Genomic DNA, 19,752 nt, shown 5'->3' on the forward strand with positions numbered 1-19,752 from the left:
GCCACAGTTTCAGTGTCTATTTGGGGGCGGGGCTTTACATTCTAGAGAGCATTTGATTGAACAGAAAATCTGATAAGAAGCTGAAGTGCAGAGTGATGTCATCAAAATCATTTCTCCATTTTGGCGGAAGTGAGAGACTGTACGTTTTGAACGCTTATATCTTCTAAATGTGAATTTTGTCATTGTTTTGGAGCACACTAGCTTATAGATAACAGTAAGGCTAACATATTCATACTAAAAGCCAAAAAACTTCAATATTGCCTTCATGGGGACTTAAAAGACTGAATTAATAAATCACTTTTGACCCGCTTATAAAAGAGAAAGCAAGAGAAAGAGTATGGCGTATGTGTGAGATACAAATGAAGAGATGCCACTGACATTTTTCAAACTGTTTGCATGTATCCATTTTGACCCTTGACTGCCATTACAGTGCTGTTTACAGAACTAGAATAACAAGTGAACAAATAAAGTAAATCAATAAATGAAAGAACTGATAACAACGAACAAGGGCCATTTACTGTAGACAGAAACAGGTGGATCATGTTGTTGAGCACATGCAAAAACCTTTAAACATCGGTTCAGAAGTTTTGGTTTAGTTGAGAATGTTTAAGCTTTGTAAAAGTCCTGCATGTTTCTGTATTTCAAACAGTTCCCCCCACAGGGTATTTATATATAATTAACAATTGACAAAATTATGTTTTGAGTTCTGTTGCATTAAATATTTTACTTATAATATATTAAGTATTTTATATTAAAATGATATATTATATGTATATTTATATCGGCCAGATTTATCTGCAGTAATTCCTCTCAGTCTATTTTAACCAGACCCTGGCGGTGGATCTTTCGCCAAGTGTCATGGACAGACAGACTGCTTATCTCTATCAGGTACAGAGATAGTGAAAGACAGGCCCGATACTTTGTCCATACATGGGTCTCCTGTGTGTCCCAGTCAAACTTCACACCGGCCGTCAGATGCCATATGAGAGCATTCTCAAATACTTGTGGCTCAAACGTCTGTGACGGGTCAGAGAGTTTCTCCAGGGCATGTCTTTCCATTTAAAAGGGTATTTGAGGCGGTTTGATTTGATTTTACATGTTAAAAATATCTTTATCACAACGATCTCCTCAAAGACTTGGTCATCTGATTTGGTGACCATTATGCACTCTAAAAAAAGGAATCTTTATTTTCAAAAGCCATATGACTCTAAACTATTTTTAAGGATTGGTACTGTGATTCCCACACATTTATCATGTTAAAAAATATGTGGGAAATGCTTTAAATTTGTCATCTCACTCCCTCACATTTTTGGAACTCTATTCTCTATCTCTCTCTCAAAAAAAAAAAAAAATAAAAAAAAAAATAAAAAAAAAAATAAACGACTGGGGGACGGTACCCTTTCAAAAGAGTCTAATATGTGCCATTTAGGAATGTACACTTTTGGTACCAATATACTTTGAGGTACTAAGATGCACTCTTTAGGTACCTTTTGAAAGGGTACCGCCCCAGTGACAGCTTTTGTACCTTTTTTTCTGAGAGTTATGACAACATATGTAAAGTAATTTTCAACTTTTACATTTTTTTATTTTTTATTATACAATTTCAACTTTTTTTTTTAAAGTCAGTTTAATGTGGGCTAATTTAAGTTGATTGTACTTTAAAATCTAAACTTTTAATTTTTAGATCTTCTGACAGTTTTCTGTCTCTTCTCTTTGTGTAGACCCTGAAATTGGTTGAATCTTACCACACCTTCTCCTCCATGCAGGTGTAAATTAAGTCTCTTCTCAAGAAAATTCCCAAGATTATTCAAATGAGGAAATCATAAAAAGACCTCCATCGTCCTGACGTCAAGAGGGCAGAGTTGACAGCGAGGCATGACAAAAATAACTTGGGAGGATCACCAAGGTTATCAAAACATTAAAGAGATTCAAGAGGAAAGCATTTAATAAAGCCAAAACAAACAATATGGTAAATATGATTATGATTTAATTTCAGCAGTTAACCATTACATTCTTTAGTTATAATACAACATCATCATTATTGCTCATGGCATCCCCTATCAATGTTTAATCAACATAATTCTTTCAGTGTCATGATCAATTATCAAATAATTTTGTTATTGTTCATAACAATACTTCATGTTCATTGCCCACTGAAAATTATTTGTGTCATCATAAATTTATGATATGATAAATATCACACATGTAAATGGAAAAAAAATGTAAACCCTCATTTACCATAGTTCTTCATTATTTTTTGAAAATATTTTGGAGTTTAAAATACCTTAACCCTTATGAAAATTTATCATGATTTAAATAAAACCAACAAACTGTGGTTATTGTAGTTAAACCATAGTAACCACAAATTAACCACATGGTTTTGCTACACTAACCATAGTTTAACCATGGTATTTGTAGTAAAACTGTGGTTATACAAGTGGTAATCAATCCGCCAAAAAACAATGTTTAGCCTACTACACTTTTTCTATGATAAAACCATGGTTAATTTTTGTTGAGACAAAGTAGAAATAAGACAGCAGATGTATACTTCTCTACAGTATATGCCAGAATATTTACTATTTTAGTTTGTCCAGATTTACATTTTTGTTTATGAGCCCTTTCAATTTTACATCATATTACTAAGTTTTTCCATATTAGTATAATAAACTACATTACCCACAATGCACATGCGCTGTGTTTTTTTGTTTGTTTCCGGGCGCGCTTTGCAAAACTTAAAACGGCGTTTTTACTTTATTTTATTAAACCAAACCCTAAAGCTGTCTGTATCATGTCTACAGTCGTTACCGAAGTTTGTCATTTAGCCTAGCATAATTATATCACGATCTCATAACTCTTTTAAGGTTTTGTGTGTGTGTGTGTCAATGGCAAGTAAGAAGTTACGGAGGACGGGCGTCTCAGCTGATCTCTGCGAGCGACTCAAACGGCATCAGGTGGAAACCTGCCAGGTAAGAGAGTTCAACCATCCTGACCTGCTCTTTTATCATATTAATGGCAGCTGTTTGAGGAGCCGTCGTACAGTGAAGACTTGTGTAACTCTGCCTTGTGTAAGGATGTTCTGTCCGTCACTCCCGTGGAGCTCATGCGGCTGGCCGGACTCAGTTATCCCGCTGCTCTGGAGCTCCTGCGTTTGGTCAGTAAAGCTTGTTCACCGACCGTGAGAACCGTAAGTCACTCACACACCCCATCAGGTCCTGTTGACTTATCGCGCGAAGCCTTTCATTAGTAGTAATGTTGTTTTGTTTTTGATGGCAGGCACTGGATTTATGGAGGAAAAAGGGAGAGCTGTGTTTCTCCACATCACTTCCTGTCCTGGACAGGTTACTGCAGGGAGGTTTGCCACGGGGTGCTCTCACTGAGGTACAGTGGTCTACTTTTGTAGCATTCTAAATTGAAATTTTGCCATTTAACGTGACTCCCCCTCATGCTGTTGATTCCTTTTTTTTTTACCACATAAGGAAATGAAAATCTCTTGTAAATCATTATTATGAGATAAACAGTCGAAATTATGACATATGAAGCCGGGTGCACACTATGGGTTAAAACTTTTTGACTATTTTTCAAATAAAAGCTTTCCTGTTTCATAAATCGATTAACTTTTGCTTAATAACAATGAAAAAGGCCCTTCCTAAAACTTCCGAGAACTGTTTAGAACTTTCTGGAACATTCAAAATCTCGGTATATAGGAGACAGGGACTGAGAGAGAGAGAGAGAGAGAGAGAGAGAGAGAGAGAGAGAGAGAGAGAGAGAGGGGGGGCAAACTCAACTTGATACTGTTTGATATGTTTCAATAGCAATATATAGTGTTGCACAAGATAAGTGACACTACCTTAAAAAAGAACAAGGTTATCTGGACCAATAATCTTGTGAGATCTCTTGTGAGATGTGAGAAGAAGTGTGCCTTTAGAAGAATCTTAACTAGAAGAAACACGCAAAATGCCACGTCAAATGCTAATTATTGGACAGTACCAGTTTCTTGGAGCAGAAATCAAAGGAAGCAAGGAGCGAATGGTGGTAATTTTAATAGAAGTTGCAGATTGCAAATTGCAAAATTATGGAAGAACAAATTGAATTTTCCAGTTAAATGTATTCTTCCATAATTTTCTGACTCTGTAAATTTCCTCTTTCATTGTTTTTAAGCAAAAGTTCATCGATTTATGATACAGGAATAGTCAAATAGTTATAATCCTAGTGTGCTCTGTGCGATTATGGCCATTATTTGGCCGTCTGAGACAAATTTTGTGGATCCTAAAAGATATCTTGCAGTCTGTGATCACTAGTTTGACATGTTCGCCGACAGCAGATTGATTAATGACCATTGCGATCAAATTTTACCTCAGATGAAACTCTGGCAGTGTCAGAAATTTTAAGGCACAGTCCTACAGTGTAGCTTCTCCTACAACCATCAAATAAAAAAACAATAGGAGCGCAGAACCTGAAGACGCGATTAGTGAGACTACAGACTGCCACTTGCTATACACACACATCTTAGTTTTTTCCCCCCAGTTTTCTTTTCAAGAAAAGCCATGATCAAAATTAACGCTGGAGATTGTTTTTGTTTTCTAGCTACCATTTCTATCCCACATGTAAATGCAGCTCAGAGTCACCGAACGTGTCACGGATTGATGATTTAAAGGACAAGTTCGGTATTTTACACTTAAAGCCCTGTTTTCAGATCGTTTCTGATGAAATACAATGCTTAAAGGGATAGTTCACTTTGAAATAAAATTTTGGTATGTTTTAGCTTACCTCAAGGGCATCCAAGATGTAGGTGTCTTTTTTTCCGCAGTAGTTTCAATTTTGATATTTTTAGGTCAAACCGTTCTTGTCTGTCAGTCATATAATGCAGGTCGATGGTCACTGTCTCAAAGAGCATGCACAGAGTCCAAATTAAAACAATTCCCCATCGTCCAAATTAAAACAATTCCCCATCGTCCAAATTAAACAATTCCCCATCGTAAGTACACATTGATGGCCCAAGACACGAAACGAGCGGTTTGTGTGAGAAAACGAACAGTATTTATATCGTTTTTACCTCTTGAACACAGCTGCGTCCAAATGATCTGAGAGCGCGGGCGGGTATAGATATATACACTAGATGTCGCATTGGCTACTATATATATAATGTGTACACACACACACACACACACACACACACACACACACACACACATATATATATAATATAAAAGCTTCATCGGAGGAAAAGTTTATCAGTGAAATACAATACACAAAGCAATTTTATAGCTTTAAAAGTATAGAATATAGCACACAAGATGTACAGACTATTTTATGGTGCTTTTCCATTGTCACTATAAAAAAAAAAAAAAAAAAGAATTCTATGGCCACATACAAACTGCAAACTGTTTTGGAAGTGATGATCGCATTTAAATGCGTTCTTAAAAAAAGCTAATCCCCTATTTGTTGGCTTTTAGACAATTATTTTAGTTTATGTCATTGAGAGCCAAATATGTTAATATATAAAATATAAACACACATACTGTATATATTGTATAAAAACCCGTTTGTACTGTGTAAAGTATTATTATTATTATTTTTTAAATAATATGTAAATAATATATTAATAAATAGCCTAAATAATAATTGAAGAATAATATCTGACCAGTTTTTAGAAAGCAAAATAAAACAACAATTCCAGTATTGGTCATTTTAAAATGCTATATTTATTTATTTATTTAGTCAGTCAGAGTTTTAAATGACTTTTAAGTTGCTACTTTGAAACAACATGCTCTCTGGACTGTAATATTATGGATTAACTCTAGACCACAAGGCTGATGAGAGAAACTGTGATGGAGAGAGACAGACTTGTTCAAAATGCTGACACGTACTAGCACTGCTCCTCAGACGAGCTGACAGTCAGTGTCTGTTTGAAAGAGACTTGCGTTTGCATTACTACTTGTTCAGCAAGTCCCCCCAATATTCAAAGTCCCCCAAAGATGTTTCTGCTGGACAAAGTTGCAAATTTTTCAGATAATAGGAGTATAAATAAAAATAATAAATGAAATCATTTAAAATAATTAAAGTGATTAAATTATTTGAAAATCAATAAATAAAATGATTAAATTAGGAACATTCATAGTCATAAAAAAAAAATTACTCAGAAATAGCAATTTCTACCTGATAAAATATTTTAGCACTTTACATAATTATATAAAAACTCATTTATAGAAATGTCAATGCTATTTTTGTACATTTAATCAATAAGTTTGTACATTTGATACATTTCCATGACTGTTCCAGGTCTAAAAAATACCTCATATACAGACAGTATATATCCAGGTTTTCCAAGACTGGGTGAATTCTGGTTCTTAAATAAAAATGTTAGTTCAGTTCATGAGGGTACAGATTAAAATGCCAGTTCACATTTAGATTTTGACATAAAACTGTGTACTGTAAATAATGGCGATTGTCACTAGCCACGTTTCCATTACCCTTCAAATTGCACAAATTGAAATTGCGAAATGAAAATACGCCCAATAGAAACGTGTCACTTTCGCAAAAACTCCCATTTATCGCAAAAACGTTTTTACACTCGCATGGGGTGGTTTTTCAGGCAATTTGAAAAATAAATATTTCGCAAAACTGCAATGGAAACAGTTTTTGCGCATTTACAGGTCACCTGACGTAGATGACGCGGTATGTTTGGACAGAATACGAGACAGAGTTCTTTATTAAATTCATAATAGACAGAAGAATTACAGGAACACTGGATTCTAAACTTCAAAGAAATGCCACAATCAAGACCTCAAAGCAGAAATGACATGAGTGAGAAACACCTCAGATGTGCCGCTCTCAAGTATAGGCTAAGGGTCTTTCCTTGCCATTAATGACTGGATAACACACATAGGCCTACGTCTCCTTCGATTAATAATAATGGCCAGTGCGGTGGCTGAGATGCATAAACCTACCAACGTCCGTTGCGATGATTTTTGGAATGACTTATCGCGAGAGGAAAAAATGAAGTTTTAGTCGCATAACATCAGTTAATGGAAACGCCGTCATTTCGCAATCGTTTTTTGTCGACATTTAGAAAAAATTGCACAAGTTTTGCGCAAATCTGTAATGGAAATGCACCTACTGTCATTTTATTTGAGTAAACTGTCTCTTTAAGTAATCATGACACCGTCTGTGTTCTCAGGTGACCGGCCCGTCAGGCTGTGGAAAGACTCAGTTCTGTATTATGCTCAGCGTTCTGGCTACATTGCCGAAGAGCATGGGAGGTCTGGACAGTGGAGTCATCTACATCGACACAGAGTCGGCATTCTCTGCTGAAAGGTGTTTAAAAACGTTTGCACGCTCTCTCTGATCTGCACTTTTTTGTGTTTCCTCTTAAACTAACCATCTTCCTCTCTAAGACTGATAGAAATGGCACAGGCCAGATTCCCAGAATTCTTCTCAGTGAAGGAGCGTCTGCTGGAGATGGCATCTCGTGTTCATCTTTTCAGGGAATTGACCTGTCAGGATGTCCTGAATAGGTTAGAACACCTCCAAAACACATAATATTTAGTTCCAGTTACTGTACTTTTAAAATAATAGTTTTTAATTTAAAAATGAGACTTGTCATTATTTCCTTTTATCCTTGAGATTCACTCCAGCTCAATTTCTATGCAGTACTGTTAAGAGCTACAGGAAACACCTAAAAGCAAAGCATGAAGCTTGCAATGCCAATGTCTTTGGTTCGATTCTAAGGGAATGCATGCCATGAAGTGATTAAATGTACACTACCAATCAAAATGAAATAATAGCTTTTTTTATGTTTTTGAAAGAAGTCTCTGATGTTCACCATTTAACTAAAAAAATACTAGCCTAGAAATCTAGACGCACCCTAGCGGCAGCAAAATGTATTTTGCAGCCAGGGCAGTCTAGCAACTCTCCATAGACTTTCGAGCTGCAAAAACCTAAATTGGGTCAGGCCAATCACGTCGCGTAAAGAGTATGCGGGCGGGCTTAACATATGACGACAGAGTTGCGACGGTTCCCTGGCTGCTACTTGAAAACAAAGAATGACGGCTACTGCTGGAGAACAGTCTTTCGAATCGGCTTTGGGCGCGACTCTGGAGGACTTGGAGTTGATTTTTTCTTTGAGAAAAGAGCAAAGAACGGCACTTAAGTCATTCTTAAAAAAAGGAAGATGTGTTCGTAGTTTTGCCGGCCAGATATGGCAAAAGTTGAATCTATCAAGTAGCTCCGCTGTTGGGAAAACGCTCTGGTTGGTTGAAGCGCTGTCCTATTGCGTGCTGAGGGAATTTGAAAGACAGTCGTTTATCCCGCCCCTCGGATTGAGCCGTGTCTATGGAGAGTTGCCAGACCAAACATCGTGATGTAGGTCTGGCTTGCCAGGCTAAAAAAAACAGTAAAAACAGTAATATTGTCAAAAAATATTACAATTTAAAATGTAAATTTTTTAAATTAAAAATGACTTTTTAGTACACATCTCGTTTTTGAAGTCATGGTTCTGCCTGTTTTCAGGTACAGCAATGAGAAAAACAAACCATTTATTTTTAATTTTTATTACTTAACCCTTAAACAGGCAAGAGTAGAAAATGATAAGCAACAAATAATTTCATGACATGTTTTATATCATCTGGACTTAAGTAAATCATATCCAAAATAATTTTTGAAAAATGTTATGTATTTTGGATTTTATGAGTTGTGACTCCCAGATCACATGGCCTGTTTAGGGTATAAAAAAAGGACCAAATCTATAACTGTAACTGCCATTGCATGTTTAAAACAATTATATCCTATACTTCAATTATATCCTATACTTCAACTCATATATACTTCAACTCATATAATGTTGTCATTTTATATATCATTGGAAAGCAAACTCAAGATTCAGCCTGTGAAACCCGTTTTGAAATCGGACCTTGCGTTACCATAAAAATGGTAAAAAAAAAAAGAAGGTAAAATGGTAAACATTTTTGGATTTAGGTCAGGCTGACTAATTGATCACAGATAACTTGAAGCAAATCATGTGACTAGCATACTCAGACAGACAGGCTGTATCAGTTTAACCTGTAAATTTTATAATTTGTAAAAAAAAGACCCCTCAGAATACAAAGATTGTTACAAAAATGAATACAAAGTTAATCCCTTTTTTATACCCAAAAGTGGCAATGTGACTCAGGTGTAATATTTCAAAACGTGCTAAATAACATGAACAACATTTTTATAAATTTTCTTTTTCAGCACCTTAAGACAATTAAATGTTCATAATTAATGTTAGCAGTGTTAGTATTATTTTTTCAAAAGAAAAGTAAGTTTAATATATATTTACTTATCTCAAAATCTGAATGTCCTGCACCACTGGCAGCCATGTTGGATTTAGGCCAGGCTGACTAATTAATCACAATTTTTTTTAAACAAATCATGTGACCAGCATACTCAAGACAGACCAGGCTGTGATAAATGATAAAAGGATTTGATGAAAAAATCATTCTTACGCCCCAAAAAAGACGACAAAAACTATGTTACACCCATATCACATTGCCAGTTTTAGGGTTAACTGTGCTTTGTTGAATAAACTATTTCTGTCTTTAAATAAAAAAGTAAATTAAGTCAATATTACTTTTTACACACACTTTTTTCACATAATTTTAAATGCTTACACTTGTCTTTTGGATAAAAAAAATAAAAAAAAAGCAAAATATTTTATAATAAGGTTAGAATTATTGCACAACCAGTCTTTGGCTACAGGATGATCTGGCTGTGGCAAAATAAATGACATCAAAATTACATTTTAATATATAATAATCTATAAAAATATGTCCTACCTTGGTAAGCCTATATAGTCTATATAGTATATAGTAAGTAATATAGACTTCTTTCCAAAACAAAAAATCGCAATTATTCCAAACCTTTCACCAGTAGTGTATAGAATAATAAATGCAACTGACTTCGCTTTGGATCAAAGCGTCTGCTAAAATGCATGAATGTAAAAGTAAAATGTAAATGCAATGAATACAAATCCTGAATTTAAAATTGACTACAAGATCATGAAGGTCTTATGCTAGGCCAGGCTGTATTTAATCTTGTGAACACACATTAGTGGGGCGTTTTATTGCTGCTCTGATGTTACACAGACTGGAGCGTCTGGAGGAGGACATAATTGCTTGTCGAGTGGGGCTCCTTATTTTGGATTCTGTGGCCTCTGTTGTAAGGAAGGAGTTTGACACGTCGCTGCCGGGTAATCTAATGCACAGGAGTAATTTACTGGGCCAGGAAGCTGCTGTACTGAAGTACCTCTCGCAGGAGTTCTGCATCCCAGTAAGATTATTTACATAGTTGTGTATGTCTGAATTTTTCAAATATCGCACACTTGTAGTGCATATGGTTAACCACAAAGTGTCGCTATACATTTACGTTTTGCATTTCAGTGCTGTGTTATAGGTCACCTCTATATTTCAAACACCAGAGGGCGTTAGAGAGCCCAGATGAATTAGAAAAACACTCTAGGCCTGTTCACACAAAGCCTGCTCCTTTTCCATGTTATTTGATCTTGGGAATTTCCACACTACTTTAAGATCTTCAAAGATACATACGTGAAGCCTTTACTCACCTCCTGCATCACCAACACATTTATCTAGAAGAGGAAAGATAGGATTGCACCGGAATATGGTTTTCTGCTTCCTACTCATGAAGAGTGTAACAGCTGGAGGGCTGTTCCAGGATCAGGTTGTGCTCTGTCTGTATTCTTCTTATCCACTAGTTTACAGCTGAAATTCATAAAGTGGGTTCTGAAAGTCTGAGCAAATAATTTTTTTGAATCATTTACAATTTTATGATTATTGTATAGAGAAAAGTACAGTATACAATAATAGGAAGTTCATGTTAATGTAAGCTAATTGCTTCTGTAGTTCTATTTACTTTTGTTTCATTGAATACATATTTTCAGCAAATTATATTTTAAACATTTAAATGATTATTATTAATATATTTATAGAAAAAAACCTAAAATTCATGTTAATTTATTTTGATTGCTTTTTTTTATATATATATTTTTTAATACATAATCTAGCTACATTTTAAAATTATTATTGTTATAGAGAAACACAAAATATTAAGAAATTCATGTTAATTTGTTAATTGCTTTTGTATTTCTATTTATTTTTGTTTTTATTTAATTCATATTCTAGCAAATTATATATTAAACATTTAAATTATTATTATTATTATCAAAAAAATGTATGTTAATTTCACAGTTGAGCTGTATAGATAATCACACAGACAATGCGTGACGCAGAACCAACAATCAGGAATAACTTTAATAAACACAGAAGAGAACACAACTACCATAACTTTAAGACAATGTTGAAGTGAGGAAAACTTGAGGGCTTAAATTAGCCTGGATGCCAGCCGAACTTAGCCCCGCCCACAACATTTTTAGGTCGGGAAATTTGGTCTGGACTTGATCCGTTGTGGAGCAATTATGCTCGAACCAGAGCTGTTCGGACCAATCAAATTATCAGGGCGGGCTTTATACGATGATGGACAGATGATTAACAGTAACGTAATCTTCCACGTCACCAAAGAGCGCTTGGGTTGAATTTGTTTTTCAACAAAGATGACTGCCGCTGCAGAATTGAGATTTCACGAGTTCACACTTACAAATAAGTCAGATAGAATAAATGCATATTTGGCGTGCTGTCCAAGGAGAGGGCTCCGCCCCCCCCCCCCCCCGTATTCCAGGCTGTGGAAGAAAAAGCCAAGAGTGAGTGGAGGGATGCTGAAAACTGAGTGTGACAGAGTGAATATATGCTTCCTCTCATGCTGATAGGGTAGACATGGTAATTGTTTGAAGACAAGTTGATTGGATTGATTATTTGAACGTGCTCCTCCCGAACTTTGTTTATGTAACATCATGTGTAGATTCCACCATTGCGTCTGTTATAGAAGATATCGACAGTGCATTAATTTTAAAAGAGGAACAGAGAACCGTGATCAAGGCATTTGTCGATCGGAAAAATGAATGAAGAACATACGTCACTTACTCCGTTGCTCTGATTGTTTGTAGGTCTATCCAATTGAGTGCAGAGGCATTTTCTTTCCTGGTTCGGTTGAAACACGCCCCTTAATCACAGCCAAATAGAGCAGTATCAGACTCATATTCTGACTAGAATCTGAGTATGACGACGTACAGGCTAGGCTTAAATAGAACAGGGAACAGGTGTGTACTAATAATGAATGAAAGATGAATCAGGCAAAACAATGACCATGACTAGAAACTAAATGGAACAAGACAATGAACCAGAACATGACTATGAACTAAAGACATGATCGTGACTTTACACCCCCTGGAAAGCACGTCCTCACGCTGTAAACGTCAAGCAGAGGCAATAGGGGGTTCTGGTGTAAATGAGGACCTGGAGACAGACATGAACTTGATGGGGCTGGAAGAAGATAATCCCAAGGGGGAGACAATGGTGGGAGGAGCCAGGGTAGAGATTGGATGAACCAGAGTAGAGATGGGAGGAGCCAGAGGATGACCCAGAGCCAAGACAGGTTGAAGGCCCACAGCAGAACTGATGGATGGAGGAGCCAGGCTGGAGTTAGGAGCCTGACCGAGTGAGATGGAGACTTGACCAGAGGGAATCTAGGTGGAGCAGAGATGTAAAACCAGGGTGACATCGAATGCCTGGAGGGCCATGGTGGAGCTGCAGGTCGGCGTGACCTAGGTGGAGGCGTGGGCTTGGCAGACCAGGGGAGAGACGGTGAAACCGGAGAGAAAGAGGAGCCCGGTGGAGCCAGAGGGGTGGAGGGTTGAGGCGCATCTGATAACTCCAAGGCGACGATTGACCAAGGTGACGCCAGAGGGATGAGGAAGCCTGGCGGAGCCTGAGGGATGACAGGCCAGGGTGAAGCTTAGGGAGAGCCAAGGTGGAGCCGATGGGTCGGAGGGCTGAGGTGGAGTCCAGGGTTGGAGGCTCGAGAGGGAGATGAGGGATCCACAGACCACGGCAGAGCTGATGACTGGGAAGCCCCAAGCGGATCCGTGCAGCCAGGCGGAACCACTGGAGGAGCTGAAGAGAAACAGTGGCGATGAGGCAGAGGAACTGGATGGCTTTGGCAGAAGAGGAGGAAAAGGGTGGGACCATCCAGGATGAAGGAGCTTTGGAGCTGGGTGGAGCCAATGGCAATGAAGGAGACTTGGTGCAGGACGATGAATGAGACTTGGTGCTGGATGACGAAGGAGACTTGGTGCTGGTTTGACTCAATGGTGACGAAGACGACTTGGAACTGGGCTTAACCAGCAATGACGAAGACAACATCGGACTGGACGGAACCAGCGGAAACTGTAGACCAGCAAATATTTCCTCATCCAGCTCATAAAATAATTCCTCAGTAACCTAGCTCATTTCACGCACATCAGCAACGAGAGCGTGGGCGGAGCTCCAATCCATTCAAACGAACTCTACTAATATGCCCTCGACGACAGACGCTGATGCCGGCTCACACTCCTGGACAGATTCTGCAATGGGCTTGGGCTCCGGGATGAATGTGGCCTCTGGCAATGGCCCTGGCTCTGTTTTCATGGTGGGCTCTGGCTTGTGATCTGTTGCGGGAATGACTGTAGGATGGCTGGGCTCTGGGACCAGAGTGGAGCTGGCGTTGCCCTCATTCGCTTGGCAGATGGTAAATGGCAAGTTTCACTGCACCAGCACCCACTCCACAAACTTTGCGAAGCTCCCTCAAGCACCATCCATAGGTAGGCATGCCTTTGACCCCGTTGAGGCTTGTTGAGGCTGATGTTCAAGAATACGCAAAACAAGCTGTCAGGGTAGTGGGTAAGGCATGCCAGATCTAGGAAGTCATGTGATCCTCGAGGAAGCTATTCCCCTGCTCCAGCAGAAGGAGACAAACAGCGGGGATATCCATAATTTTATTCCCCTTTCGTTGTTTTACCGGATGTATGCCGTGCAAAGGAAAACAAAGAAAATAAGCTGCTTATTTGAAAGAGGAATGACTGGACTGCTTGTAGATACTAGCCCCACGATGTTCGAAGTCAAAGCTTAATGGTCCGATGCTTCTATAATAGTTAATATTTGTTAATTGCTTCTGTTTTTCTGTTCGCTTTTGTCTTTAAATACATATTTCTAGCAAATTATAATTAAAAATGTAAATTATTATTATCATTATAGAGACACATATAAAGTACTTTTTTTAATACATATTTTGATATTATCACAGCAATTTAAATAAAGAAATTTAATTTTCAATTCAGTTATACTACAATTGGCTAAAAATACAAAATAGAAGTAATTAACACTAGATGTCTTAGTATTTTGTATTTCTTCCTTTTGCTTTACTTTTTTCTAGATTCAAATTTGGTTTTGAATTCCAGATTTTCAGACTTAAGTTTGGACTCCAGTGTATCTACAAACTATAATTTAAAATGGGTTGCATTACAAATGCAGTTACAGATCATGTTTATTGTTACTTGAGGCAAATTAGGATGGATCTATCATTTTATTGACTATTTTTGTGCTTTGTTGACATTAGGATCAGGTTTAAATGTAAGTGTGTTTCAACAAAATACTGGGCATTCCCTTATTTCAAAATGACTAGTCAACTATTCTCCGAGGACGTCTCAGGCTGTAACCCCAAAACTCATCTGATCTGCAGTTATTTGCCTCTTGTCCCCCTCCAGCCATGCTCATTTTAAACATAGCTTTTGTGTTTTAAATCAGTACAGTAAATGTCTGGCTTGACACTGCCAGTGGCCACAAATGAGTTTTAATACTGCTTTCCACAGCAGTAGAAATGGGCCTCAACATGAAACCACATGGTAGATAACTCCTAGAGGTAGGTAACTATGTTATAGCCCCCCTCACACACATAAAAGCTCATAACCGTAAAATAGGTCAACCCATTAAGTTTCCAAAATAAAACCTTACACTTTAGCACCTAGAGCCAAACCGTAATGAGGCAATTAAGTTTGTTCTCCCAAGCTTTAGAAATATAAAGGAATGTTGAAATGTTTTAGGTTTTGGCTGATTGTTTTTATTTGTGTAGTTTTGATTAAGAGAGCCATGGAAGACATAGCAGTGGTTCACTTTAGGCCGCTTTAAATACCACGTTTGATCAAATCAGAACATTGACCTAGTTCCAACAATGTTAGCTTTTTGTGTGCAAGCTTAAGTACTGTTAATGACATACTGCTATATTTTAATTAACACCAATATTCATGTACTTAAGATAGATCATGTTGTAAGGCTCTCAACAATCTTGTTTGACCCCTCTGTATATTTCTGGAAGAGCCCTATCAGATAAGCCTCTAAAAACTCAGAAATTACATTGTAATAAATTTTGTTATTGTGTAATGTGTGAGTTTTTAGAGGCTTATCTGATAGGGCTCTTCCAGAAATATACAGAGGGGTCAAACAAGGGATTGTAAATGTTGTGAATTTTTTATTTTATTTCAGAATTTATACAGTAGTGGCCATTGACATCTTTGACTATTGACAAAATTGCCATCACCTTTTTTCATTCATGAGTGTGTGTATATATGTATATATATGTATGTATGTATGTGTGTGTATATATATATATATATATATATATATATATATATACACACACACATACATACATATATATACATACATACATACATACATACATACATATATATATATATATATATATATATATATATATATATATACATACATACATATATATACATACATATATATATATATATATACATACATATATATACATACATACATACATACATATATATATATATATATATATATATATATATATATATATATATATATATATATATATATATATATACAGTATCTCACAAAAGTGAGTACACCGTTCACATTTTAGAAAACATTTTAGTATCTACTCAAGGGACAATGCTATAGAAATTAAACTTGGATATATTTTAGAGTAGTCATTGTGCTGCTTGTATAGCAGTATGTATTTACTGTCCTCTGAAAATAACTCAACATACAGCCATTATTGTCAAAATAGCTGGCAACAAAAGTGAGTACAGCCTAAGTGATAATAGCTGCACGTCGTTTAACCATGCAAAGCCACATGTCCTATTCATCATGTTCATGTTTTTGTCTGCTTAACAGGACCATGCAAATTGTTGTATCTTATTAGAGCAGTTAAAATTTGTGCTTTGAGTACAATTCTCTCATACTGACCACTGGATGTTCAACATGGCACCTAGACATGTGCCGGTATTCGGTAATGCAATAAATCGCGGTAATGAATATGCACGATATTGATATCGCGGGCACTTCAAAATACCGTGAAAAATAATAGATCCGAATTTAGATTTTTAGAAGGCGCGTTAGCTTATTTTCCATCAACCGCTTAAACAAACACTGCGTATATGCTGCGCGATTCGAGCGCCAAACACGTGCGCATGCACTCTGATGTAAACAATCCTCCACATGCTTAAGCATGCGCACGCAGTGCGCAGTACGTTAGTCTAATGTAAACAGTCCTCGCATGATGGAGAAGCAGCATGGCGGAAAGAGGAACGCCGCCGACGATTTATCCATATACAGTCTATGGATTTATCCCGCTTCTAAAAGCAGGGCTGCCAACTCGACGCATTCAGCGAGAGACGCGCGCCTTTCTCACGCAGAGAAAAATCGCGGAGCAAAGAGGACACGGAGACCGACAGACAAGACAGAGCAGGTTACTTTTGATATGAAACAAATTCTCATCTCTCGGATTCTGTCCATTTTATTACGAAATTCAGACATTAAAAAGGCTACTGTTTTGTCGCTTGTAAATGTGACGTGACATTACAGATCACTGTATAGTGCCTCAGTTCCAGTAAACATTTAACGTTACCTCAGGAAAGCCATTTCACGACCAGCACGTTAGTTGACTAAAACAAATAGTATTTTGCTGAATATGTGCACTTTATTATATTTTATCACTTGTGTCATCATAACATAATGGTTATTTTAATGAAAACCACATTATATTTGATTTAATTCGTTATTGTTTAACCTTTAATAATACCAGCTGACAGGGCTCTCTATGGTTAGGCTACTTACAGCATTATGTGAGATTTATTATTTTTTTCATGAGAAAAAAATAACATGTGGGCTATCTACTGTAACCTTCCTAATATTTATCCAAAATGAGTCAATATTGAATCAAGATTGAAATCACTTAAGTTTTGAATTGAAATCATGAAAATTGTGTTAAGCAATAATACAAACCAGCCTTCCAGTCATTGTACCATGTAAACATTGTAACATGTTGTCACTAAACTTAATAAAATTCTGTTTAGTTACCAAATGTTTTGACAATCACAATTACACCTATTGTGATGCAAGTTTTTTTATTCTGCATCCCCCCCAATCCATCCATTTATCTTGTGCAATTAAAATATTGTGATAATACCGTATACCGTGATAAAAGCTCAATCAATTAATCGCAGCATGAAAATGTGATACCGGCACATGCCTAATGGCACCTCATGGCAAATAACTCTCTAAGGATTTGAGAATTAGAATGGTTGCTCTCCACAAAGATGGCATAGGCTATAAGAAGATTGGTAACACCCTGAAACTGAGTTACAGTACAGGCCAGGGTTTTCCAAGACCAGTACAGAGGTTTTCCAAGACGGGTTGCACTCGTAACAGGCCTCGCAATGGTCGATCAAAGAAGTTGAGTCCTCGTGCTGTGTGTCAGGTACAGAAGCTGGCTTCAAAAAACAGACGCATGAGTGCCGCTAGCATTACTTTAGAGGTTGCAGAAGCAGGAGGTCAGCTTGTCATTAATCAGACCGTACACTGCACACTGCAACAAGTCGGTTTGCATGGCAGTCCCACAAGGCAGCCTCTTCTGAAGCTGGCTCACAAGTAAGTCCGCAAACAAGAGCATGAATTACTGGAACCATGTCCTGTGGTCTGATGAGACTAAGATAAACTTGTGTGGCTCAGATGGTGTCCAGCATGTGTGGCGAGTCTGGCAACGCCCTGGTGTGGGGTACCAAGAAAATTGTGTCTTGCCTACAGTCGAGCATGGTGGTGGTAGCATCATAGTCTGGGGCTGCATGAGTGCTGCTGGTACTGGGGAGCTGCACTTCATTGAGGAAAACATGGATTCCAACATGTACTGTGACATTCTGAAGCAGAACATGATGCCCTCCCTTCAGAAACTGGGCCGAACGGCATGATAACGACCCCAAACACACTGCCAAGATGACAACTGTCTTGCTGAGGAAGCTGAAGGTGATGGAGTTGCCAAGTATGTATCCAGATCCGAACCCTATTGAGCACCTGTGGGGCGTCCTCGAGCGGAAGGTGGAGAGGCGCCATGTGTCCAACATCCAGCAGCTCTGAGATGTCTTTATGGAGGAGTGGAAGAGGGTCCCAGCAACAACCTGTGCAGCTCTGGTGAACTCCATTGCCTGGAGGATTAAAGCAGTGCTAGATAACAATGGTGCTCACACAAAATACTGACAATTTGGACACAGTTTTGACATGTTCACTAGGATGTACTCACTTTTGTTGCCAGCTATTTTGACAATAATGGCTGTAAGTTGAGTTATTTTTAGAGGACAGTAAATACTGCTATACAAGCAGCACATTGACAACTGTAAAATATATCCAAGTTTCATTTCTATAAAATTGTCCCTTGAGAAGATGCACTAAAATGTTTGCTGAAATGTGAGGGGTGTACTCACTTTTGTGAGATACTGTATTTAGGCCTATGCATTTGCCTGTTTAAAATTTACTTACCACATGGCCCAATACATAGTATTATGTAATGAGTTATGTCAACATTTGTTAAGTAGCATGATGATGGAATTCAATATCTGCTGAACTTGCATAGTGTCAGCAGACTGTTTATTCTCATCTTTCTGTGATCTAATCTAACTGGACTAAACTGCAGTACAGATGTTTCCCTTCTGTCTCCCTCAGGTGGTTTTAACTAACCAGATCACCACACATGTGGGCGAGAAGGTTCACTGTCCTCAGAGGAATCAGGCAGATGGTAAGAACAGCCTTCCATCGTCTGCTGGAGTCTAAACTTGATTTTTGAGGCGAATGTTTTTGTTTAAAATGACCGTGTTTTGGGATTTGATGGTGGAAATTTAGACCAGAAATTCCTGTCAAGAGGCTCTTCTGTTTCATCCGTCCCTAATGAGCCGTTCTCTGATCTGGCTAATGGAAGTCATCGTTCCAAGCCATTCCGAGATGGTATGCAGGATAAATGAGCGTCAGATATGACCCTCCACACAAGCAGCTGTTGTAGGTTCTTCGGAACTACATCATTGACCCTGGAGAAGATGATATTACTCTAACCAGGGGGCTGAAAACACGATCCACTCGCTCAACAAACATGTCTGGGCCTTATGCGAATCTCACGACATCTCTGATTCCATGGCTGTGCAGTGACCTGTGTCTTCTGTCACTGTATGTATGGAATAGTGCAAGTATACTCTGGCGTACATCCAGGTGTACAGTTGAAGAGGGTCTTGTTTTGGGGCAAAGCTTTGAGGAAAGAGAAACAGGCACCGTTCTCATGTTATCTAACAGACACGTTTCTGTCCAGTAACTTTACCCCCAGACATCGGTTTCTTTATATCTCACTGTTCCACTCGGCAAGGTGGAGTTACCAGGAACTCTTTCTCCCACTCATTTGCTCTGTATTTTTCTCTCACACATGCACACAAATGTTTTTCCATCTCTTGGGATTATGTAGGGAAAGAAT

General features: G+C 37.8%; 1 protein-coding gene across 2 annotated transcripts in view; it reads left to right on the forward strand.

The window, feature by feature from the left end:
- Positions 1 to 2,452: 2,452 nt before the first annotated feature.
- Positions 2,453 to 19,752, forward strand: part of rad51b (RAD51 paralog B) — a 61,168-nt gene continuing 43,868 nt past the window's right edge. Inside the window, exons 1-7 of one of the 2 annotated variants that reach the window (XM_082146724.1) lie at positions 2,453 to 2,966; positions 3,071 to 3,184; positions 3,274 to 3,378; positions 7,178 to 7,314; positions 7,395 to 7,514; positions 10,203 to 10,308; positions 18,960 to 19,032. In XM_082146724.1, coding sequence (XP_082002850.1) covers positions 2,883 to 2,966; positions 3,071 to 3,184; positions 3,274 to 3,378; positions 7,178 to 7,314; positions 7,395 to 7,514; positions 10,203 to 10,308; positions 18,960 to 19,032 — 739 coding nt within the window. In that variant the 5' untranslated portion in view covers positions 2,453 to 2,882. Of the gene's footprint in view, positions 2,967 to 3,070; positions 3,185 to 3,273; positions 3,379 to 7,177; positions 7,315 to 7,394; positions 7,515 to 10,124; positions 10,309 to 18,959; positions 19,033 to 19,752 lie in introns of both variants that reach the window. The other variant, XM_082146723.1, reaches the window with a different exon arrangement.

This window comes from Leuciscus leuciscus (assembly GCF_965113295.1).
Source record: "Leuciscus leuciscus genome assembly, chromosome: 19".
Taxonomy (NCBI): Eukaryota; Metazoa; Chordata; class Actinopteri; order Cypriniformes; family Leuciscidae; genus Leuciscus; species Leuciscus leuciscus.